The sequence below is a fragment of the Phoxinus phoxinus genome (assembly GCF_949152265.1).
Source record: "Phoxinus phoxinus genome assembly, chromosome: 3".
Lineage (NCBI taxonomy): Eukaryota > Metazoa > Chordata > Actinopteri > Cypriniformes > Leuciscidae > Phoxinus > Phoxinus phoxinus.
Window position 1 is genome coordinate 33785494 of NC_136878.1, and position 25279 is coordinate 33810772.

At 39.5% G+C, this 25279-nt stretch overlaps 1 protein-coding gene across 1 annotated transcript in view; it reads left to right on the top strand.

Moving 5' to 3' along the window:
• Positions 1-25279, top strand: part of pappab (pregnancy-associated plasma protein A, pappalysin 1b) — a gene marked incomplete at its 5' end in the record, with an annotated part of 108397 nt that overhangs the window by 16576 nt on the left and 66542 nt on the right. The window contains 5 exons of the mRNA XM_079606501.1: positions 4540-4685; positions 5966-6259; positions 7207-7399; positions 9770-9891; positions 15172-15670. Of these exons, the coding sequence (XP_079462627.1) occupies positions 4540-4685; positions 5966-6259; positions 7207-7399; positions 9770-9891; positions 15172-15670 (1254 nt within the window). The remainder of the gene's footprint in view (positions 1-4539; positions 4686-5965; positions 6260-7206; positions 7400-9769; positions 9892-15171; positions 15671-25279) is intronic.

The following is a 25279-nucleotide window of genomic DNA, read 5'->3' on the forward strand; positions in this document are numbered from 1 at the left end:
GCCAAATTATAAGATAATATTAAAAATATCTATATGGCAGATTTTCCCCATGGTATCTGTCAACCAGTAAAATTGCCACTTTGGAAACTAGCCACAGTGGCTGGGGAGCCACTTACTTAGGGGCTGCTTACACGACACCGTTTTCAACTGAGATCAAAAAACGTATAATGCATTCTGGCCATTCCTTTACACAACAACAGCGTTTTGGTGGCCTGAGAATGCAACATTTTAAACAGGTTTTAAAGTGCAAGTTTTTGAAAACGAGGTTTGAAAGCAATACCGTTATCATATCTGTGTAAACTTCAAAAAACGTGAATCTGTGAAAAAGGTGACAGCATGCACGTTTATGCGCGATTGAATGTTTGTTTGGAAATGTATGCAGTACTTAAACACAAAAGTGTGTTTACTAGACTTGATTTCCTTCTTTTGAACTGTCATGCCTAAAGCCTGTTTTATGCTTCTGTGTCGAATCGACGGCATACCTCTGCAGACCCTCTGCGTCTCCGCGAACCCCTCTCCGACCCCTCCGCCGTAGCTTGACGTGCACCTCCAAAAAATTGTAACTACGCGTCGAGGCGACACAGACCGCAAGGGCTGTGATTGGTCAGATTATACTATTATAGCTTTTCCGGTTTCCCCCTCCCGCTATACCGCCATTTTTAAAGTGACCACTGCACTGTTTGTTTCAACGATGGATCAAGTTGAGGAAAGTTTGATCAAGGAAGTATGAAACTACGACCATCTGTACAATTTCTCTTCAGCGCACTACAAAGACTGCCAGATGGCAAACAACTCATGGAAAGAGATTGCCCAAAATGTTGGCTTGGACGTCACCGACTGCATGAAGCGGTGGAAAAACCAGTGGGACAAATTTGTTTGTCTCCGCTAAAAGCAAAAAGCAGAACCGGCGCACGGAACCAATACAAACTAGCAAAGAGATTCGCAAACCACACACACCCCCCCCCCCCCCCGACCCCCCCCCCCCCTAGCGTTCGCAACCCATCGCAGAACCATAAAACGGCCACGACGCCGTAGGAGTGATGGCGTAGCTACGCCGTGGAGTTTCTTTTCTTTTTCTAATACCTTTTTATCTAAAGGATGACATCTATTTATTGCAATATTTAGGTTTACTCATAGGCAGAGTTTCACTTTTATGCTTGCAGGGATTTATTATGTATTATTAAATAATAAAGTAATGAAATAACTAAGGATTAAATGGATTTAAAAAAAAATTATTGTAAAAGTAGATCTAGGTCTAATTCAACTGCAGTTATGAAGTAATCAATTGAAACAATTTGCAAATAATACTTTATTTTAAAATATGCACACATTCACTCTTATTCCTATGTCTAATATGTCGAAAATGCAAAAGTTTTTTTGTCTCATCACATTCAGTTATTAATTACATGAACCATGACAGCATATTTTCAATTCAAAATGACGAAATTTCATAGAACGTCGAGTACTATAGTACACTAGATCGGCTATTACTGTCGGTCGCAGAACATTTCTATTGTAAAACAGTTATCTAATACTTACATCTATTGCATCTTTCCACAAACTCTCGCTGCGTTGTGACGGTAAGACCCGCCTTCTTTGATTTGATTGGCAATCTCGATCATTTTGAAATTGACAAACACTAAGACAGCTGAGGCAGAGCAGCCTAAAATTTTTACTTTTAAAACTTTGTCATCCTAACAACAAACATCTTTATTCGTTCTACACTAAAATAATAAGATAAATAAAATATGAATTCTGTTTTGTTTGGGGTTTTTAATCCATAGCTCACTAGTTTAGATAAACTAGACTCTAGATCAAGATAAACCAGTGATGTACTTGTCAAATTTCTCATAAGAGAGTCAAAGTGCTCATTCTTTACCCATAACAAGTTGAAATGATTAACACAGTAATGTTCCTTGTAATGTTCTATTCTGTTTTGAGTTGTTTTCTGAATATGTGTGGAATGAGGCAGGTTATTTGAGACTTGTACCACACAAGATGTTTCCACGCTGTGCTGCATCTCATTGGCAGCTGTGTTGGCTTGTAACGTCACCACCACAACTAATCATCAATGTTCTGCCTAGAGAACATCACACCCTCTGCCTTGGTTGTTCAATTTTGTGCAACATTATCACGCCTCTGTCCTTTCCATTCACTCACACAGAAGGGGTATTAGATGGGTCAATGAAATAAAATGTTATTCCCCCAAAATGATTCGGACTGAGCATATTGTGCCTGATAAGTGTTGTCCTTTTTAAAAATGGGATGTACAATAACCAACGTGCTTTATAAGTAGATTCGGTTTTTGATTGAAAATGTGGTCTAGTACTTAAATGCAAACGTGTGTTTACTAGACTTACTTTTCTTTTGAACTGTCATGAGGCTTATAGTGTTTCTCTTTTATGACAGTGAGTGATGACTTTACAAGACATAGTGCCATGGTATAAGGCTTACGAGAAAATAAATACCAGGAAATGGTCATCCTGTCTCCTAAGCCTGTGTCTTCCTTAGAAGGTTAATACATCAAAAAGCACTACAAAGTAATACATTCATTTTCATAATGTCTAGGCTAACCCTGGGTTTAGCAGCATGACAACAGATACTGAGTTTGATTGGTCCTCACGGTGAACTGGCTAGCAGATGTTGATCTTAAGATGAGGAATGAGACCTGGTGGGGTTTTCCCCCCTATTGAATAGTGGAGGTGGGTGTTTACTACATTTAAAAGTGTTGGCGGTAGGAGCTCAGCACCGCTTGTATTCATTTTTGTTCCAGCATTTTTCAAAAGAGGATTAAACAGGGCCTCCCATAAAGACAGAGGAGGTTAGCAGAGAGGCGATATGAAATACTATACGTCTACTCAAATATGAATATATGCATGGTTACATGCTGTTGTACTTATGGAAATGTATGTCTCCAGCAAGCCAGCATTCATCACTCCAGAGAGGCTTGTCTTTGTTTGACTTGCAGGACAGTTATCACTGCAGGGGAAAGGCTTGCATGGGAATAACATACCCAGTGTGTTTGAGGTGAAATAATAAGCATTTTAAGGGGGCCGTCTTTGGAACTATCCAAATGACACAATGCATTCCTAACTAGACAGGGCCAATGACCTCTGACCTCAGCGCTGGCTGCAGAGCGGGGCTCAGGTTTCCTTCCAAATACAAACTCTGTGTGACAGCCTCACTAGGGCCATTAAATTACAGAGCACTGCTTCTCTTGACAAACATTTACACACACGTGCTCTTCGTGTATTTTCTGAATGGGCTTTCCCATCTGTCCTGAGACTGTTGTATTTCAATAATAAAAAAATCCTCAAAATGTGGTAATTATATTTACCCTTTAATTGGACATTTAGATAGCCAAACACTCAGTTTGAGATCAGTAAGGTTTTTTAGTGTTTTAAAAGATGTCTCTTATGCTCACCAAGGCTGCATTTATTTGATTAAAAATGGGAAAAGAAAGAAGTACTATTGTGAACTGTTTTCTTTTTGAATATATTTTAAAATGTAATTTATTCCTGTGATGGCAAAGCTGAATTTTCATTACTCCAGTCTTCAGTGTCACATGATCCTTCAGAAATCATTCTAATATGCTGATTTACTGCTCAATAAACCTTTATTATTATTTTTTAATTATTATTATTATCAGTGTTGAAAACAGTTGTGTACATTGTTTCAGCATGCTTTGATGAATAGATGAATAGTCTTTATTTAAAATAGAACCTTTTGTAACATAATGTTTTTGTCACTTTTGATCAATGTAATGGATCCTTGCTGAACAATACATGTCTTAAAAAAATAAATAAAAAAATGGTACTGACCCCAAACTTTTGAATGACTTCTTTTCAAACTTCTGTATGAATTAAATATACACAGATTCTTATTAAAGCTGCTGAAGTTTTTCTGTAAATAGCAGTGAGATATTTTCTCTTTGTCTTTTGTTGTTTGATTAACATTAATGAGAGATGGCAGCAGGTTTATTAGGGTGCTGTCACTTTAAGACCGAATGCATGGATCTAAAATACTGATACACATCTGACCTGTTTACATTCATTTAAATTATACATGACTGTGTGTATTCAACAATTTAAGGCGTTAGTTCATCCAAAAATGAAACCCCTGTCTTTATTTAGTCACCCTCATGTAGTTTCAAAACTGTAAGACTTTCGTTCATCTTCGGGGGAGATCTTTTTGATGAAATCTGAGAGCTTTCTGTCCCTCCATTGACAGCTGCGCAACAACCACTTTGATGCCTCAAAAAGTTTATAAAGGGATCGTAAATCTAATCCATATGAATTGAGCGGTTTATCCAAATTATTATCCCCCTTGTGGAAGCCAATACCTAATTGCCTAATCCCAACCCCACCCCCACACCTAATAATAAACCTACCTATACTAGGGACTGTATCTGGGGGCGCAAGAACTGCAACTGATCGAATGTGTATTTTATTTAGCATTTGAATCATTCACAATCTAAAATCGTGATATCGTACATCCCATTGATTTTGAGATGTTTTTTCTGTTTTTTTTTTTCAACAGGGCTTACATGAACGTGAAGGAGCTGAAAGAGGTTTTGAATTTGGATGGATCCACACACTTGAACATATTCTTTGCTAACTCATCTGATGAAGACGTGGCTGGTGTGGGCACTTGGCCCTGGGATAAAGAAGCTTTAACACATTTGGGTAAATACATGGACCACTAATAAATAGATAACAACAATTGGATCAGCATCATATATTTAGCAGTTTTTAAGCATTTTAAAGTGCCCCTGTTATGCTATATTAAAGGTTTCTTTTCTTTTTTTGGAGGACTCCTACAATAGTATTACAAACACACATCACTTAATATACAACGCACATCACTTAATTTCTCAAAGGGTTTAAAAATATATTATTATTTTTCCCTGAAGATTCAGTCTCTCTAAACCCCTCCTTTCTGCGAGCCTACTCTGCTCTGATTGGTCAGATGACCCAGTCTTGTTGTGATTAGTCTAGAGCAGAGGTCTTCAATCCTGCTCCAGGAGGGCCACTGTCCTGCTTAGGTTAGTTCCAACCCTAATCAAACACACATTAATCAGCTCATCAAGCTCTCCAGGATTGCTTGAAAATACAAAGACAGGTGTGCTGAAGCAGATTGGAATTAAAGTCTGCAGGAAAGTGGCCCTCTAGGAGCAGGATTGAAGACCTCTGGTCTAGAGGCTTACAACGCGTGTCGGAAACGAAATGCCTATTATCATATCTCAGCTCTGGAGGCTTCCTCAGCGCTTGATACACAGTGATATGAACGGTAATGATGCTGTAGTTTTTTCTGTATCAACTGCAGCACAAGTCCTCATCCTTCTGAAGTGCATACAAAGTGGATTTGCAGTGCTGAAAACAGTGTATTCTCTATGTCAACAACCCAAACCAAACTCTTCCAGGCCTCAGCTACAACAACAATTTGTGAGGGCAGGTCAAAGTAGATGTTGTTCACGGGCAGCCAATGATGACCATATAGGCTGGAATTATGCAAATTTGTTACATTGTTACGTAGCGTAGGTATATAACATGAAGTGAGACTGGACGACTCGTTTTGGCAGTTCAAAATCGATTATTTTTTTTAGGAGACAATAAATTAGTTTGTCGTGCACTTTGATCTTTTAAAGTTTGCAGACATTTTACATTCACAAATAGCTATATTACACACTGCATTAAAAGGTAATATTCAAAAAAGCATAATAGGGGCACTTTAAAGAGCACTGACCAAAAAAGATCAGCAAAAGATTTCAGAGCTATGGCACAATGGTTGCACACATCGTCATGACATACTGTATAAAGGCTGCAGTGTTCCCACAGGGAAGCAGGTTTGAGTCTGAAATGTAATTTCCTATCAATGTTTATTGTCATCAGAAAACGTTCCAAAATGAACAGGTACCAAAAAAGATGATGCTTATGATACCTGTTCTTGCTCTGTCTTTTTTGAGGTGGGATTGTATTAAACCCTTCATTTTATGGTACGTTTGGCCACACTCACACCATGATCCATGAGATTGGCCACAGCCTCGGACTGTACCATGTCTTCAGGGGAGTCTCAGAGGTGGAGTCCTGTAACGATGCCTGCTTGGAGACTGAGCCCTCTCTTGAAACTGGAGATCTGTGTGCAGATACCAATCCCACACCCAAGTACAAGTACTGCAGAGATCCTGAGCCATGCAATGATACCTGCGGCAGACGTCATTTCAAAAAAACACCTTTCAACAATTACATGAGCTATGCTGGTAAGACATATATATTAACTCTCGGGGCCCAATCATACACCCGGCGCAATGCAGCGCCAAGCGCGACACAAATGTTTTTTGCTAGTTTCACCTGGACACAGTTATCATTTTCACGTCCTGCGCCACGTTGTTTAAATAGCAAATACATTTGCGCCCATGGGCGTGCTGGTCTAAAAAAGTGGTGTGTTCAGTCGCATTGTTGGCACATTGCTATTTTGAGGCAACTGAAATAGATTGCGCCATTGACCAACTGAAACCTGGTCTTAAGTCAATGGTGCAATAGTTTTTTGTTATTTAAAGAGCGTGTTAGTAATATGCGCATATAGGCGGGTCCACAATGCGCGTACACTCTGCTTATTACACACACAGGGCCCACAAACTAGAAAAATATTAAAAATAAAAGGATAACAATGTAAAAGATGAATATTGTATACATAAAGATATGGTGGATTTTTTGTCCCGTAGAATAGATGGTCTGCTTGCGCGCTTTAACCTTGCGCACGAGCAGATCCGTTTGCGCTCTGGAGAAGCACTCAGTCTTTCCGCTTGCAAATTCCGTTATATAAATAGCGAATCCGCCATGGCGCGAGCGCAACTGGCTTTTAAAGGGAATGGGAAATTACACTCTTGCACGTTACGCCCAAAACACCCCCATTACTCATTAAGAGAATAGAGACAACCCTTTTAGACCATGCGCTGACCATTTTTACAGTCGTTAAACTAGCAAAAGTGGATTCTGACTCGCCCTAAGTGCACTTGCGCTTTAAGACCATGCGCTGAGATCGTTCAAATAGGGACCTCAATGTCTGTTGAGTTAAAGATTTTCTGTAGTATTTTTTAGCATTTTCTGGGCTGATTCTGACAGGAAATTTGTTAAATGGATTTAAAATTAGTGTACTGTCTGTGATTTCTTTGCCTATGATTTTCTATGTTTTGTTCCCATAAAGATGACGATTGCACAGATTCCTTCACGCTGAACCAGGTGGCTCGGATGCACTGTTACCTAGATCTGATCTACCAGTCTTGGAGACCAGGCAGTAAACCAGCTCCCGTTCCTCTACCTCCTCGAGTAACAGCGCAGGACCAAGACTCCCTTACCCTGGAATGGTTCCCTGCCCTCACTGGCCATTACTTAGACAGGTGAAAAGAACTATTAAAACATGTATTAAAATGTTAATGCATAATTTTCCCCATTATGAAAAATTTAACATTTCTTAAAATTGTGAAACCCAAGAAGTAACTTTTTTTGTGTAGGAACATACTGAGAAGTTATAAATGTATTAAGAAAACAATTATCCTGAAAAAAAACATTTTAGGAAAATATTTGTGTTTACAACATTTAGTTTGATGTTGAAAAGCTAGCTACTACTGATTTATATCTTAATTTAGTTTAAATTTGAAAAACCTGTTACCCATTCTGGTGTTTTAAAAAATACTTTATTATTTAATTATGTTTTTTATTTTTAAAAAAATATTAGCATAATTTTGAATATTAATGTTTATTTCTAGAAAATCACAAAACAAAAAAAAGTTTTAAACTGTATATAAAAACGTCCCGACAAAAACGTACTCGTATAAATCTCAAAGAAAATGAAAATAAATCAAAATATATAACATTTAGTTATATTGACCTCCTTGAAAATCAGCATTGAATGAAGGTTAAGCACCTCCTTCCATGGACATTCATTGAAAAGGGGAAGAAAAAAAATTTAAGAGTTTCACGCCCTGTACAATAGAAAGTGCCTAATATTAAACAAATGATAATCACTGTAGAGAGGAGAAACCTGATACAAAGTTATGTACACTACAATGAGATAGTGATGTTTTGAGTGTCTCCAAGACTTGTTTCGATAGTACATTTTTTATGAGTTTCGTTAGGTTTTATTAGTTCATTCCAGAAATTAATATATTGTGTAAGTTCCCCAATAAAAAAATTGTTGGAGAGATACTAAACAAGTCAAGGTCAATCATGTCAATAACGATTAAAGTTTATGTAGTGCAGTAATGTACGTGCCATCAAAATATTGAAGTTGTAGTGGGCTGATGGAGAGGTTTGAGTCATGTACCAATTTCTCTCCCATCACCAAAGCATTTCTTTCAACAGTTTTAGTGATTTTTAGAGTGTGTTCACACTTGGTATGTTTGGTTCGATTAAAACTAACTTTGGTGTGATTGCTCTGTTAGTCCGGTTCATTTGAATAAGTGTGAATGCTGCCATCCGAAACGCTCGTGCGCACCAAAGAAGCGGACAGAGACCGATGAAAAGATGGGTTTCGAATGAAATATGAATGCAATATGGACCAAAGACATGTAAACATACCAAAAACAGGACATGGTGCGACCCAAAAATGACAGAATGCTCATGAATACCTGTTTTTTCTCATCACAGTTCGGTACAGGCATCAGAACCACATCTCCTCGCAGCAGATCTTTATTTGTGTGTGTGACAGAGGGATTCCTGCCACTGTTTTGACTCCTTAACACGTTTTATAATCTCTTCACAAGTTGCCCGTTCCATCATATACAGTTGTGGTTAGAATTATTGGCACCCCTGGTAAATATGACCAAAGCTGGCTGTAAAAATAAATCTCCTTTGTTTATCCCTTTGATCTTTTATTTAAAAAAATAGCAAAACTCTAACCTTTCATTTAAGTAAAATAATTGAAAGTGGGGGGAAATCACATTATGAAATAAATGTTTTTCTCGAAAATACGTTGTCCACAATTATGTGCACCCTTTTATTAAATAGTTTTGGTAACCTCCTTTTGTCAAGATAACAGCTCTGAGTTTTCCCCTATAATGCCTGATGAGTTTGGAGAACACCTGACAAGAGATCCGAGACCACTCCTCCATACAGAATCTTTCCAGATCCTTTAGATTCCCAGATCCATGTTGGTGCTTCTTCTCTTCAGTTCACCCACTCACTTTCTATAGGGTTCACGTCAGGGAACTAGGATGGTCATGGAAGAAGCTTCATTTTGTGCTCAGTGACACATTGTTTTGGATCATTGTCCTGATGGACGATCCAACCACGGCCCATTATAAGAATTATAGCAGAGGCCGTCAGGTTTTTTTTTTTTTTTATCTGTTGGTATTTGCTAGAATCCATGATACCATGTATCTAAACAAGATGTACAGGACCTCCAGCAAAAAATGCAGGTTTATTTTTATTGTCATCTTTGATCATATTTACCTGGGGTGCCAATAATTCTGACCAAAACTGTCCTATCATATGTGTGCACATATAGTGAGCGCATTTAGCCCAGCTCACAGAATTGTTTTGGATGTTCCTGTCGCAAAATGTACGTCATAAAAGCCTTTTTTTTACTTTAGGTTCGGTGACAGTGTGAATGCTAAGCCAACCACATGTGTTAGTTTTTGGTCCAGACCAGTAGAACAAAGAGAACCAAACAACAAGTGTGAACACCCTTAAAGGCATCAAGAGGCTATAAAAAAGTTGTGGTGTTGCTGTGTCTAAGTTGCTACTTTGGCTGTCTGTTGATTTCCTAGAGAAGTGGGATCAGTTTGTGACAGATGTACTGAAGTTGGGGTGCTCCTTCAGTATGCCTCGAACTCGTCCTCTCCCAGACCCTGCGGCCCCTCCGGCCACTGGAGTCCCCGTGAAGCCGAAGGTAAGACTCAGTAACACTAATGAATCTTTAGACTAAAATATTATCCAAAAGCCTTCCAACGGATGCCTTCTTGGTTTGACTGATATGCAGTTTTAAATCAGACTTTTTGAAGGCAGAAACCTTAAAAAAAAACTTTTTACCAGTCCAGGAAGATCAAAGGTAGAATCTTTTTTCTTTTTTTAAGAACCATTGCTTTATTGATTTAACTGGTTTTTATCATTTTATTTGAGTGCTGTCCACAAGATGCTTTGGAACATAACAATAGCATAATAAGATTTTAATGGTTGAATTTACTATGACATTAAGCCATACTAATTCACATTGCATATGAGGAGACTTACAGGCCATTTAATGGTTTTGTTAGTGGCCTACTTGAATTATTTTAGGAGGATTCCTGTTTGGATTTCAGCTGACTGCTTTGGCAAAGTGAAAGGAACCTGTTTCTATTGACACTTGGAAATTGTGTTTAATTGGTGAGTGCCGTTCAGATCCATTAATGTGCAGTTTTATTGAGTGGGATAAATGATTAAAGCATTGCGCCCAATGCACAATGCCAAGTGAGGCCAATATTGGATGGAACAGCAAAGTAATCTATGAGGAGAAGAACTAAAAAGTGTGGAAAAAATTAGTCATAGGGGTTGTCATAAATTTCGATTTTCTCATGTGTTTATTTTAAGGCTAGAAAAATGTGGACATATGGAAGAATTGGTCCATAGAGCTTTGTGCACATAAATGAATGTTTTTTACCACGGGGAATGAGTCATGTTTTCCTGTGCTGTATCAATGATCTTGCCCTCGTAGTTCAACCTTTGATCCGGTATCACATAACGAAGCCAAACTGCCATATTCTTATGGCAGTCAGGCTATTCTTATCTGAATTCTGAGGATTTTTTTTTTATTTGGTTGTTATTTTTGTATTTTATTATAGGTTTAAAATATCTGTGTAACTTACCTAAGCAATCAGGAAAAGCTCTAGGGCTTAACAGCCATGACATATGCCCACTATTTTAGCTCGAACCGCAAAAGCTCTTGAAAAAAAGTGAATTGGTCTTGACATTGAAATGTTGAAAACAACTTCAGAGACCTACATTCCAGAGGCCGGCTGTTTTTTTGTTTAATTACTTAATCACTTCATTTGGGTTACTTTTAAAAATGGGTGAGTCAGACTTGTGGCGGGTACGGCCGTAAGTGCATGCTTGTATCCCTCAAAGCCAAGTTGGCCCAGCAGTGGCTACACGCAGTCAGCTGAGAAGGCATGCCCAGGCTTGCCATGGCCACATCGCTTTAACTATGCTTTGCACTTGGATGGATTCCCCGATGTACTCTATTGCCCTTGCCATCTTTCCACTGTTTACAATCGGATAAAAAACCTGACTTTGACGACCTGCAGCTGGCTTGAACCTCTGCCCTTTACCGCTCTCAGAAAATCACCTGCATTGCACACCTCATCTAATGCATGCCCCCTGTCCTCAATCATCTAGGTTAAAAAAGCCATTTCCCCCTGTTCAAGTGTCCTTAGTTGACTTTCTGGAAACACGCATTATGGCAGGGTTGCCCTTATCGTGTTGCTGGAATTCAAGAAAAGAACAACACTGGCACAATAAATAGATGGATGAGTGCTGTGCAAAGTCAACTTGATTTGGTATGCATATTTACACTGTGGTTTCTAGTGCTCATGAGAAGGCTCATGAGTTGACTGAAAACATGAAGAAGACGAGAATGAAAGTGAGGCACAAAACCAAGGAATGCTAGGAATTACTTGTTTCTCCGTCCCACTCTTACCTCAATGCTTAATTTGTCTGCTGTGTCTCCATTGCTAAGATACTGCTAATGTCAGTAAGCTTTAATGATCGGCAAATGTTTCCAGTATGTCTATCATAATCTTCAAGTGGATTTTTTTTTTTTTTTTTTGAAGATGATGCAAATGTTTGGTTTGTTTGATGTGACTTTTCAAACAAACCAATTGTTTGTGATTATAACTTATTGGTTTGTTTTGGAAAGTCTAGTTCTGCTTGATGGCTTGCACTATTTCTGGCTTTGTCCTTTCTCCCATGTCCATCTAATATTTCTTCTAATATTCCCTTGATCAGCAGCTGAGGTACATGGGGGACCTATGTGGGAGACATTTTGCAAGGATTTGTGCATTTGATACTACGAAAATGCATCTAGTTTCAGAACATTCCAGTTTGTTTTGGCCCTAACTGAGCAACAAATACCAACCTTAGAAAAATGGTGATATCAGAGTCAGACGTGCGAGGGAGGTTACCTAGATGCTTGGCTGAGGTCAACCAAATAAACATTTACAAAAATTTTGCCCAACTGTTTTTCCATTTGTCATTTAACTTAGTAGTCAGACTGCAAATGTTGCTTGACTGAGGTCAACCAAAATAAACGCTAAAGAAGCGTTTACCTCACCTTTCTTCCATTCGTCATGGAACTAGTCAGATCAAAAAACAAAATTATAAAAGCAACAGTGGCCCCAAAATGGGATGCTTAAGCCACACTTAAAAATCTATAAATGTCATGAAAATAAATACAATTATTAAAATATCAACGTGAATCACAAAACAAGAAAAAAATGTGGTTGTAGTTTTTTAATTTTATTTAGTTTTTATATATTTTTCTAATCACAAGATGCACAATGATAAAGATTACACTCAACTGATTACAATAGACAGAAACAGGGAATGGTTTAACTAACTAACTAACTAACTAACTAACTAACTAACTAACTAACTAACTAACTAACTAAATAAATAAATAAAAATATATATATATTTTTTTTTAAAAGCAGCTCGGGTATAAAATACAAAGGTATACATAATATGAGTCACTGGGCATCTTCAGGAATTCCCCACAGGGAAATTCGAGAGAATATTTGAGAATATTAGCCTGATTCATCCACACTTTAGTTAATTGGGTTTAGTTAACAATAAAAAGTAAAAAGAAAAAAAAAATAATAATAATAAAACCTAGATGTGCTGTTCAATATTAGGGTAAAAAAGCATCTGGAAACTTTCTGGATGTGACCTAAACCACTAAACCTGTGGTTACTCTGCTGGGAAACATGAACTAAGAACTAACTTCATACGTCCACTAAAATCAATGCAACACCAGTTGGTCAAAAAGTTTCAGGGAAGGCTAGCATCATTTTTATTTACATATGCCAATTGGTTTGGCATTTTCATTTCCAATGCAACCAAATACTTTTTGAGTTTATATGCTGTTCTGATATTACACACTGCATAAAAGTTATTGAAAGTTATTTTTGCATCTTTTTAGTGGTGTTTTACAAATCCATGGCTGCATCTGAAAGCTTAAAAAAGCTGCATTTGGATAAGGCATAAAGACACAACCGATCGATTGATCAACCTGATACATTTTTGAAGGCAGCATAGATGTATCCTTCTCTGCCTTTGATTTCCCATAATCCTGTGTCTTCCATTGTGTGACAGTTGAGCTATAAAAATAAAGTTGCGGTTGGTGATCAGTTTCTTTGTAAATGTAAATTTTTGACCAAATGTACTTTTTTTACCAATGTTTTCCACTTTTGATGTCATTTCTAATGAGAAAGCACTATTGTAGTAATTAAATATTCACATGTCTCACTGATACAGCAGTAAGACAACAAGCCAGTTGCCTAGGTTTTCTGACACAACCCATGTAGGATGAAGGACCATTCTCATCTGCTTGAGTATTTAAGCTGTCCACAGTGACTTTGTTCTGCATGCCAACAAAGGTAGCTGGAATCAAATAAATAATGATCCACAGAAACTCATCATTTTTATATAAAAAAATTATTATCTTTACTTAGTTTAACAGCCAGCTTGTAGCTGTTAACCACTGCTGTAGGTCCCGTTTTAAGCACATTTTCCTTCAGAGCTTCAGTGGGGCCTCCCTGTCAAGCTCACCCCCTCTCCGGTCCCCTCCCCCTTCAGATGCCTCACAATGACCTCTTGACAGTTTCTAAAAAGGAAAAACTGGGCCCAGGGCCAGAATTCTCCCCATGACCGCCTGCCATCTCACCGAAGAACATCATTTGGCCGTCTTAGAAACTGTTTGTTTGTTTTTGAAATGTCATTCATTAATCCAAGAACCAAATAATCATATGTAATAACAGAACGCAGTGCAATTGATCTCATTTCAGGATTGTTTCTACAGACTTTTATGTTCATCTGTAAATAATTAGCGGTTCTTGTTAAGGCAAACATCAGTATTACTATTGGTTATTCTTAGGTTTAAGGGTTTTCATCCCCATAGCAATTCCCTGGCAAGCACGCTACAGCGTAAAAAAAAAAAAAAAATTGACCAGCAAAATACTGAAAAAAAAATGCTACTGTAAAAGTTCCCTTATACGGTAAACACTTTTAATAGATTTAACAGGACATTTTTAGTAGATTCACAGTAAAATAATGTTCAGACTTTGGAATTAAAAACAAATAATCCATAACTGATTTCCCCTGCATGAGACTTTATGTTTGATTGTATATTGTTTTAATAATTATGTTTCTTGTTAGTTTTTGTTATCAGTTATGGGACATTCTGGTTTTATGTCACATCTTATGTTATTTAATTAATGTTTATTACAATATTTTAGTGTCATGTGTTGTACTGTTTTGTATTTGTGTGTATGACACTGTGCACCTTGTTAGTGAATTACAATAGTATGTGCCTATTTTACACAACCAGTTAAAAACAATTATTAATCCACAGATTTGACTTTGACATGAAAATTACTTTAAAAAATGGTCCCAATTGGGACCTTCACAACACAAAATACACTTTTAAAATAATATATAAAAATATACAATATACTCATCATTTATTTTACCACCTGTATTATTGAGTTGGTTATCAGTATATTGTACATGTACAAAACAGAGTGTCAAGTCAAGTCACCTTCATTTATATAATATAGATTGTTTCAAAGCAGCTTTACAGTGATAATAGGAAATTAAAGTAACAGATTGTTTTGGCTTTACAACAGCTCTAGAATAAAATTATTGTCTAGCTAAAGTTAGTAGGGTGGTAGGTAAAGTAGTTGTTAAAACAGTTAATGATATACAGGGTTTTTACCGTACATTTAGGTTCAGTTCCGTGAAACCTAAAATGTTGCTACCATATTTTTTTACGGTAAAGTTCTGGCAACCACAGCTGACTTTTTTTTTACCATAAATTTGATTAACTTGATAAAAGGGCAAAGAAAATGATTTTTTTGTTTTTGTATGCTACCAAGTTTGAGACATGTTCTTGGTTTTCATCCTTTGCTTTCGTCCTTAGGTCCACCAGATGTAGAGCAAGCCTGTGAAGCGAGTGTCAGCACTTGGAGCCCAAACGCTGGCTTAGACTCGAGTAGTGTTGGTTCAGCGTCCTGCCCACCCCAAGGCTGTATGCTCCAGCTCGAGTTTGCCTATCCACTAGTACCTGATTCCCTCATTGTTTGGGTAACCTTCTCCCTGGAGGATACTGGACTGCCTGCAATCCACGAAATCCTTCTGCTGACCCTTAGTGGTAACAACATCTCGCTGGGTCCACAGTATGCATTCTGTGACACACCATTAACGCTGAAGCTAGATGTGAAGGAGGAGGTGTATGGAGTGCAGTTCTTCACCATGGAGCAGCACTTGGAAATCGACGCCACATTGCTCGCCTCAAAGCCAGACAATCCTTTGTGCCGGTCGTGTCATCCTCTACACTATAGACTGATTCGCCAGCCACCGTTTACACACTCACCACACGGGTTGATCCTTCAGGAACCTACTCTGAAATACGTGGACAGGTAAGGATTAAGAGTGTGAATCTAATGTTTCATTACAATACAGTGTTATTTTAGTAATAATTATATACTATTATAGTTTTTATGGTAAGAATTTACAATAAGGTTCATTAGTTAACATTAGTTAACTACATAAGTTAACATGAACTAAGAATGAACAATACTTCAGCATTTGTTAATCTTAGTTAATATTAATTTCAACATTAACGAATACGTTATTAAAATCAAAGGTTGAATTTGTTAACATTAGTTAATTCACTGTGAACTAACATAAACAAACAACGAACAGCTGTATTTTTATTAACTAACATTAACAAAGATATTAACAAACTTATTGTAACAAATATTTTTCTCATTGTTGGTTCATGTTAGTTAATACTTTAACTAATAGTTCACTAATGAACCTTATTGTAAAGTGTTACCGTTTTTAAATATATTTTGAATTAGCTTTTATTTTTATACTTTAAGTTCCCTTTCAGGGGAACTCGCGATGCGTCAATGCCGCTTTGGGAACGCCTCCGCGTGATTACGTCTGAAGCACGCATGTCAACTAGTCCAATGGAAAGAATGAGCGGGTGACGTCATGACCAGGAAGAGATAAAAGCACATCCGGTGCATTTTCTCACGTTAGCTTTTTTGTGCCTCAGCAAAAGCGCTCTGTGTCAAAACTGTCTGTTTATTTGTTGTTGTCTGTCACTCTCTCTCTCTCTCTCTCTCTATATATATATATATATATATATATATATCATGGCGAAACAGCTAAGTCTTCAAGTCTTGTGCTTCTCCCTGCCCTCGTTTCCTTACGAGTGGGGATACACATGATCTTTGTGTAGTTTGTTTGGGAGTGGAGCATGCTATGTCAGCCTTCGAAGGGACTGACTGTCATCATTGCGAGCATCTCCCGCTCTGCATGCTCCACATTCGTGGATGATGGACAGGCTCGCGAACCTCAGGGCACTGGACCCACTGCTGCCGAGGCAGCACAGAGAAGGCTCACCTGGGGTTCGCAAATGGATCTCTCGGCGGGGTTGGAGACGGGCTCTGCCTTATCTCCTCCTTTCCCTGAAGGATCCATTGCTCTCTTGCTGGTGTCGGTGCCGCACAGCGGCTTCTTCCGCCCGGGAAGAGTGCCCGATGCTTCGGTGCTCTAGCTCTGAGAAGGTAGAGTTACTGAGTGTTGATGAAAGTGACACAAACACAAATAGGGGAGAGGATTCATCATCTATTTCCCCTGCATATGAGGAGCTTGTGGAGGTGATAACTCGTGCTGTTGACAAATTAAATATTGACTGGCCAGCAGAGAGAAAAGATGCTCATCCTAAATGCAAGTTAGATGAGTGCTTTTTAACGTCAAATTTATCATCTCCATCATGGGCCCCTATTTTTTTTCCTGATCTATATAGTGAGCTATGTAGATCATGGAATAAACCATATTCTTCACGTCTCTTCAGTCCCCAAGTGCATACATATTCAGATATAAGGGGACTGAAGGAATATGGTTACGGGTCGATGCCCCCGGCGGAACAGACGCTCGCCAGCTATCTATCTCCTGGGTCAGCATCGTCCCTGAAGGCTCCCGTGTTGCCCAATAAACCCCTAAATACTACATCTAATTTAGTTGGCAAAGCATATACTGCAGCAGGTCAAGCTGGAGCCTGTCTGCACACGATGGCAGTGCTCCAAGCCTACCAGGCAGACCTGTTGAGGGATATCGATAAGAGTGAGGGAGTTAGTCCCGACGAAATGTGAGAACTTCATTGGGCCACAGATCTTTCTCTCAGGGCTACGAAGGAGACCGCTCGTGCTATTGGGCGGTCTATGGCAGCCCTCGTAGCTACTGAGAGATACCTTAGCTGATTAAAAAAAAAATCAGGCTTTTCTCTTGGATGCCCCTATTTATCCCTCTGGTCTTTTCGGTGACTCTGCGAACACAGTTGTTGAGAAGTTTCAATAAACTAAGAAATAATCAGAGGCTTTAAAAAAATTCCTCCCTCGCCGAGTCCAGCCCCCTGGGGATGCTGGGCGTGAGCATCCCCAGCCAAGCTCCTCGCACCGTGTGCAACAGAAAGTTAGTTTTGCATCTCGTGCTCCTCCTACTAAATCATGGGGGCCGAGCCAACACTCTCAGCCGAAGTCCTCTAAGTCTAAGCCAGATCTGAGGACCGTTCTTATGGCGAAGAAGGCTTTCGGGCTCAAAAGAGATCAGCCTCAGCCGGGGTGGAGTGGTGTTCACCTCATTATATGGTGCCCGTTCCACTTCGGGGTCATCAGGCAACCGTTCTGCCAACCCTCCCACCCTTGGTGCCTCAGGGCGCAGCGGTCTCCAGCGAGCTCTTGGCTCAGTGTCAACTCGATATTGCGTTTTTTAACTCCCCTGAGGGGTTTAAAAAAAAGTCAGTTCGGTTGTTTCCTGCCAGTATGCTTCAGGTCACCGAAGTGGCTGTTCCGATAACACCAGAGACCAGTCTCGAGAGACTGGTACCCTTAGTAGATTTTCTGACAGAGTGGAAGAATCTGCTGAATATATGTGACCGGTCACGGAAAGTAAGGACACATGTCGGTTCTGGGGCATTTTGAGTTATTCACAGATTCTGAAAGTGTAGTCTCCAAGCTTTCCAACGATGTGTAACACATGGAAATCTGATAATATTTGGAGAAGTTGTGGCCATTTGAAGGTAGGCACCCAAAAAAATTAAAAGTGGAGAAATCTGCCTCTAAAGATTGAGCAGTTCTCGCCTCTCTCTGCTGCTGGGAGTGACAATAGGGCTCATTTACATCTCATTTAGATAAGCCATACCCCCTGTAAAGCACATGGGGGAGCAAAAAGGTCAGGAAAATGTGCCATCAAAGAAAAAAAAAAAGTTTACAAACAGGTAATATATAAATAAATGTCTCTTAGCATCTACCGATAAAACTGTATAGGCAACTCTTTTGATATCAGATAGAGCCGCTAGAGCGCTGCATAATAAGTAACCACGCTGTAGGGCTGGGCGATATGGACCAAAAGTCTTATCCCGATATATTTAGGCTGAATAATCGATATATGATATATATACCGATATTTTTTACTCAAAGTGAGAGCAAATGTTCAGTGAAAGTCAAAGCCAAATATGGACTTCACTGTATAAATTATACATTGATTCTTATTAAAGTTACTATTAAAGTTCTCAGTCAAGAGCAGAGTGTGATGTTGTTTTATTAACATTAAATGGATAGTTCTCCCCAAATGTTTAATTGTCATCATTTACTCTCTCAAGTTGTTTTAAACCTGAATAAGTTTCTTTCTTCTGTTGAAGTTATTTAGAAGAATGTGGGTAACCAAACAGTTGATGTTCCCCAGTGACTTCTATATGTATTTCCTATGGTAGTCAATGGGGACCAGCAACTGTCTGGTTCATTCTTCCAAATATCTTATTTTGTGTTCAGCACAATAAATAAATAAATACAGGTTTGGAACAACATTAGAGTGAGTAAAGAATGACAAAATGTTTATTTTTGGGTGAACAATCCCTTTAAGGACAAGCGGCAGCGTGTTACTATTAGCAGGGCTACTGTCTCTTTAAGACCTGAAAGCAACGCGTCTAATATGTACGCATAATATGACACGCAGATTTCTCTCAATTTTCTCGGTTTGCTTTCAGTTTAGACATAACCAACTTTCTTTATGTAAACCTTGAGTGTATTTGACAGTATTAGCTCAAAAAGACTCGAAAGATAACTTAGTCCAGTATCCAGGCGCTGTTAGACAGGCTTTTAGTGCATGCGCGCGTCGGCTGTTTGTGCTCAGAAAAGCGCATTAGAACAGCGCTTCAGCAGCGAATGACATGTTTAACCAGCAAGGCTTTCCCTTCCTCAGCACCCCCAATTTTGGCATACATGCATACATGACATACCCAGAATAAAAAGGTTGCAGCTTCTGAAGTCATTCTGAATAGACACATAACCAACATATATTTAGAAAGCCAACCCTTGAGAGTTTACAGTTCAAGACTCAAAATTAACCAGACTGTTATTAATATTGAGATATATAAGCTCAAACATAAAACAAAAACAACAAATATTAAGAATATATTTATTAAATGTATAAAAATATTATGTGAATTTAAGATAGCAACTTATTACCACAACTAAAGTGTAGCCACAACTGTGGTCATGCTTCATTTCAAATCTGAGAATGATATATCTAAAATTATGCATTTTGTGAAGCCTATTGTGAGACCATATCAGGGGAGACTTTGGAGAAGGCTAAAAGATTCTCATCAAATATGTATTGCCTGTAATAAACACTCATTTACAGTCTCTGACTAATGTCTGGCGAGGAGAACTGGCCCCATTCATGTTCTTTTCATTTAAATCGACCAACCTTTCACACCTCTGCCGGTATGAGACTTAATCTTCATTATTCTTTTGTCCTTATTCTTTTGTTTGAATCCAGCCAGATTATAGCCGTTCTTCTGGCATAATGCTTGGCCATTGACACCTAATGTGCACGAATAATCCACCCATTAACTTTACTCTTGTTAGGAAACAAACAACACCAAAAATATATTATTACTTTAAATGCGAATTCTTTAAAAAATATATACATATAAGGAATAGAAAGCTCGTGTAGCAGGTGCAACACAACAAGTAGCTAACGTTAGCCTCCAGCTACATGACACAATTTAATTTATTAATATTACACTTTTATTTAAAGCTCACTTTAAAACACCATCGAGTATTTGTATCATATTCCGGTCGCGGTTTAAAATGGTTTCAAGTCAAAAAAAGATTTTGAAATATGTCATTTTTAGCATTTTATATGAAGCTATGAGCTATGCTTAGCCTCACCTTTATTTTTTATTCATATAAAAATACCCCGAAACGCACGAAAACAACACACAAAACACATATACTTCAATCGTGCATTTAATAGCTTCTTGTTTCGGTGAAGAAATGTCACTTTCGTTTTGTTTATCATGGATATCCAGAATGAGGAAGTATAGACAGGACGCGTCCAGGACGCGTCATGCAGAAGAGGTCAGGTGAACACGTGGAGATGATTGACAGCTGTTCAGCAAATCATAGCGCTCCGAGGTCAAATCTCACGCGATCCAGGAAGAGGAGACACATATCTAGCTCCGTTCGCAGTTTGGCACTTTAGATCGCTTAAATCACTGGAAACTGAATAGAAATTTGTATTCTGTATGAATAAATAGATTACTAGATTGTGATAATTATTCATTATTTCTCCAAATATGCGCACCATTCTAATAATTGCCCTGGCGGATTCTTTAGATTTTATGTATTTGAACACAAATAAACCGGAGCAAACGAGAATGAATGTTTTATGAGTAATGATTTCTATTCAAAATAACGAACGTTACAGATTAATTATTTTGCACTAGCTGGCATAAATTAAGAAATAATGTCACTGCAAACCAGTTTAATCATAAACAGTGGTCAAATATCGAAACTGGAGTTTTAAACCTTCCTAAAAAAGCTAATATTGTCCAGATTAAGTAAGAGTGTGATGTTTTAACTAGTAATGAAATTAACAAAACACGAATGCAGGATCACCGGTGGCCCCATGCATAGAAAGGCGTTAAAGCACATTCAAATAATGAACTTTTGAGAACTGCAGTGTCCTGTTCCTCTGCGTAAACATTTAATGTGAGTATTTGTCGCGTTGTACACTGGGCTGTTGAGACGCAGACTGCTACAAAAGCACGCAGCAGCTTTGCAGCAAGGATCACAGCGCAACTTTGAACTATATCGATGCGATATGGTCTAATTCCATATCCCATTTAAAAAATATATCAATATATATCGCCCAGTCCTACCACGCTGTTCCCTTGGAGGGCGGGGGCAATAACAAAAGAAACAAAAGCCGGCTTATCCAGTATGGAAATACACACAGACAATGACACGCCCCTACTGCGAGCTAGAATCTCACAAAACAAGCCGATTTCAACCTAAAAATGTACGATTTTGAATATACCAATATTGATATCTAAAACATGGAGAGGCTTCTTCGTGATCTCAACTAACAGATTCTGCAAAAAAGCGAAAATCACCAGTTTTGAAAAAAAACGCTTCTTTCTCATTTTGCTCGTAAGTTGTGCTGCCGACTTGTGTCCCTGGTTTCCGTGGCGGGTCACATATCTCCATGGGTCCTGCAGATAATAGAGAAAGGTTACATAATCCAGTGTGGTTCTCCTCCACCTTGTTACGATGGGGTGTTACTCACGCTAGTACATCCCGATCAGGCTCTGGTAATGGAGCAAGAAGTAGAGTCTTTCTTAGCGAAAGGAGCTATTGAGCAGATGTACTCGCCTGACAGAGAATCAGGGTTTTACAGCCGCTACTTTATTGTTCCAAAAAAGGATGGGGGGTTGCGTCCCATTTTAGATCTTCGTCTGTTGAATCGTGCAGTCATGAAACTCAAGTTCAAGATGCTCACACTCAAACAGATCGTGACTCAAATCCGATCCGAGGACTGGTTTGTCACGATAGATTTAAAGGACGCTTACTTCCAAGTCTCCATCCTCCCTCAACACAGGAAGTTCCTGAGGTTTTATTTCGGGGGCAAAGAATACCAATATCTAGTGCTTCCATTCTGTCTAGCTCTATCACCCCGCACTTTCACGAAGTGTGTAGATGCAGCTCTGGCCCCATCTCAGGTTGCAGGGTATACGCATTCTGAACTACATCGACGACTGGCTGATTCTGGCGGAATAGGAACAGTTAGCGGTTCGGCATCAAGATGTCTTCCTCGCTCACATGAAGAAATTGGGTTTGAGACTCAATACCAAGAAGAGTGTGCTTTCTCCATTACAGAGAACCACTTTCCTTGGTGTGGTATGGGATTCAGTCACGATGCGGGCCACACTATTGCCCGTTCATGTAGCTCCTATCCTCACAGCCACAAAAGAGTTGAAGCTAGGCCAGTCACGCACTGTGAAACAGTTCGAGAGACTGTTGGGTCTCATGGCAGCAGCATCCAATGTGATCCCCTTTGGCCTACTGTACATGAGACCCTTGCAGTGGTGGCTCAGAACCATAGGGTTCTCCCTGAGGGGAAACCCACTTCGTATGATCAAGATCACACGGCGGTGCCTCAGTGCCTTGGTTATATGGAGGAAACACTGGTTCCTATCCCAGGGTCCGGTGTTGGGAGCTCTTTGCCATCGAGTTGCGATCTCGACAGATGCTTTCCTCACCGGCTGGGGAGCGGTAATGGAAGGCCGCTCAGCTCAGGGTCTGTGGAGGAGTCATCATCTCTCTTGGCACTTGCCTGGTGGCTGTCTTCAATGCGTTGAAACATTTCCTTCCAGACCTGATGGGCCATCATGTGCTCGTCCGCACAGACAACACATTGGTGGTTTCTTACATAAATCGTCAGGGGGTTCTGCGTTCGCGTCCACTCTGCAAACTGGCGCACCAGATCCTATTGTGTTCCCTAGGGAAGATACTCTCTCTGAGGGCAGTGCATATCCCTGGGTGCCAGAATATAGGAACAGCCACCCTGTCGAGGCAGGGGCTGAGGCCAGGGGATTGGAGACTGCACCCCGAGGCGGTGGAGCAAATATGGGAATTCTTCGGACAAGCAGAAATAGATCTGTTCGTGTCTCAGTACACGACGCACTGTCCACTATGGTTCTCCCTCACTCACCCAGCCCCTTTGGGCCCCTACGTCTGTACGCCTTTCCCCCTGTTGCTCTGCTCCCAGGAGTTCTGGAGAGAGTCCGCTAGGACGGAATAAGTCTACTGCTAGTAGCACCACGCTGGCTGAGTCGAATTTGGTTTGCGGACCTTATTCATCTCCTCGACGGCCCTCCCTTGGAGATCCCGATCAAGAGAGACCTTCTGTCTCAGGCAGGGGGCACAATATTTTACCCCCGGCCAGAGATTTGGAAACAATGGGTTTGGCCTCTGAGTGGTCTCTCAACTGAGGTTGTGGAGACCATTCTTAGCTCCAGAGCTCCAGCTACGAGGAAATTATATGGACTTAAGTGGAGAGTTTTCACGTCTTGGTGTCACCAGCATCAGTGGGATCCAGTTAACACAGTACTTGAGTTTCTCCAGTATCGCTTTTCATCAGGTTTATGTCCATCTACCTTAAAGGGGCTATGTGGAGTTTTTCAGCGGCATCTAGCGGTGATGTTTCAGATTGCAACCAATACGTTTACAACGAGTGCTCGTGCGCATGCTTTTTTTAGTTTTTTATTATTATGTGGAGTTTGAGTTGGAGGTTTTATAGCCTGGACCTGGACGCTGCCCCAGGGTCCCAGGTGCTTCTTACTTAGATTGCCGACAGTTTTGTCATCTGGCATTTTGTAAGTATGGGTATTCTCGTTCCCAAAGCATCATCGACGCATCGCGTGTTCCCTCGAAAGGGAACGTCTCAGGTTACGACTGTAACCCTAGTTCCCTGAGAAGGGACGAGACGATGCGTCGCCCCCCGCCATACTTCCTGCATCCCTGCGATCGACTTTGCTCCGGCTCTCGAAGCTAACGCGAGTAATGCAACCAGATGTGCTTTTATCTCTTTCTGGTCATGACGTCACCCGCCCGTGACGCTCATTCTTTCCATTGGACAAGTTGACATACGTGCTTCAGACGTAATCACGCAGAGGCGTTCCCAAAGCGTCATCGACACATCGTCTCGTTCCCTTCTCAGCGAACTAGGGTTACAGACGTAACCTGAGACGGTTTCATTTTAGCATTTGGACAGTTTCGTGTTTTCATTTCAGTTTTAGCTTTTATTTATTTAATTTCTAGTTAATAACTTTAGTGCTCATTTTTAGTCTAACCAAAATTAGAAATGTTGCCTTGACAACTAACTGAAATAAGTTTTTCATCCTTCAAGTTTTTCAACTCAAAAATGCAACCAAAATATAATATGACCATTTCATTGAATTCTCTCAAAATTGTAAATAACTCTCTGAAAATTGTAAATCATGCGTCCCATATACATAACATGCATCACAAAAAATACACCTTAGAAAAATAAATTATAAAAAGGATCAAGTTGCACATTAGATCATCAATTGTTTGATGACAGCTCATCACTGGGTAGTGCAATGAGAAATGCAATGACAACAGTCAAGAAAACCTTTCAGTCTTCTGCGCTTCCCATGACTTAAATTCAGAACAGAATACATTGTCTTCATTTCTTTTGGCTGCCGTTTATGACTGTGCCGCTTTGTTGCTGCATGATCCTCTTCTGCCTGTAGAATTTAGAAGAAAATGCGGGCTATGAAGTAAATATGTAGAATGTAAATTTCAAAAAAGGTGCATCTAAAGGTGTATAAAAATATATATTCTTATGCATTATATCAATACATATCGTTAGTCATTTAATTGATGTATTGATACAATTGTAATGGCAAACTTGGATGCATGAACTCTTAAAGGGGAACTCTTGTTTCCTTTTTGTGTGTCAACATGACAGTGGCAACATAAACAAAAGATGACTGAATGACACTACACTATTCAAGACATTTCTAGGAACACTAGCACATGGTTTCTTTGCTTAAGCCATGTGTTGATGTGCTTTGCCGTTGTATGGACATCTTAGGTACTTTGTGTGAGGTCTTCAGGCATAGCCTTTACTCCTTGGGCTGGGGG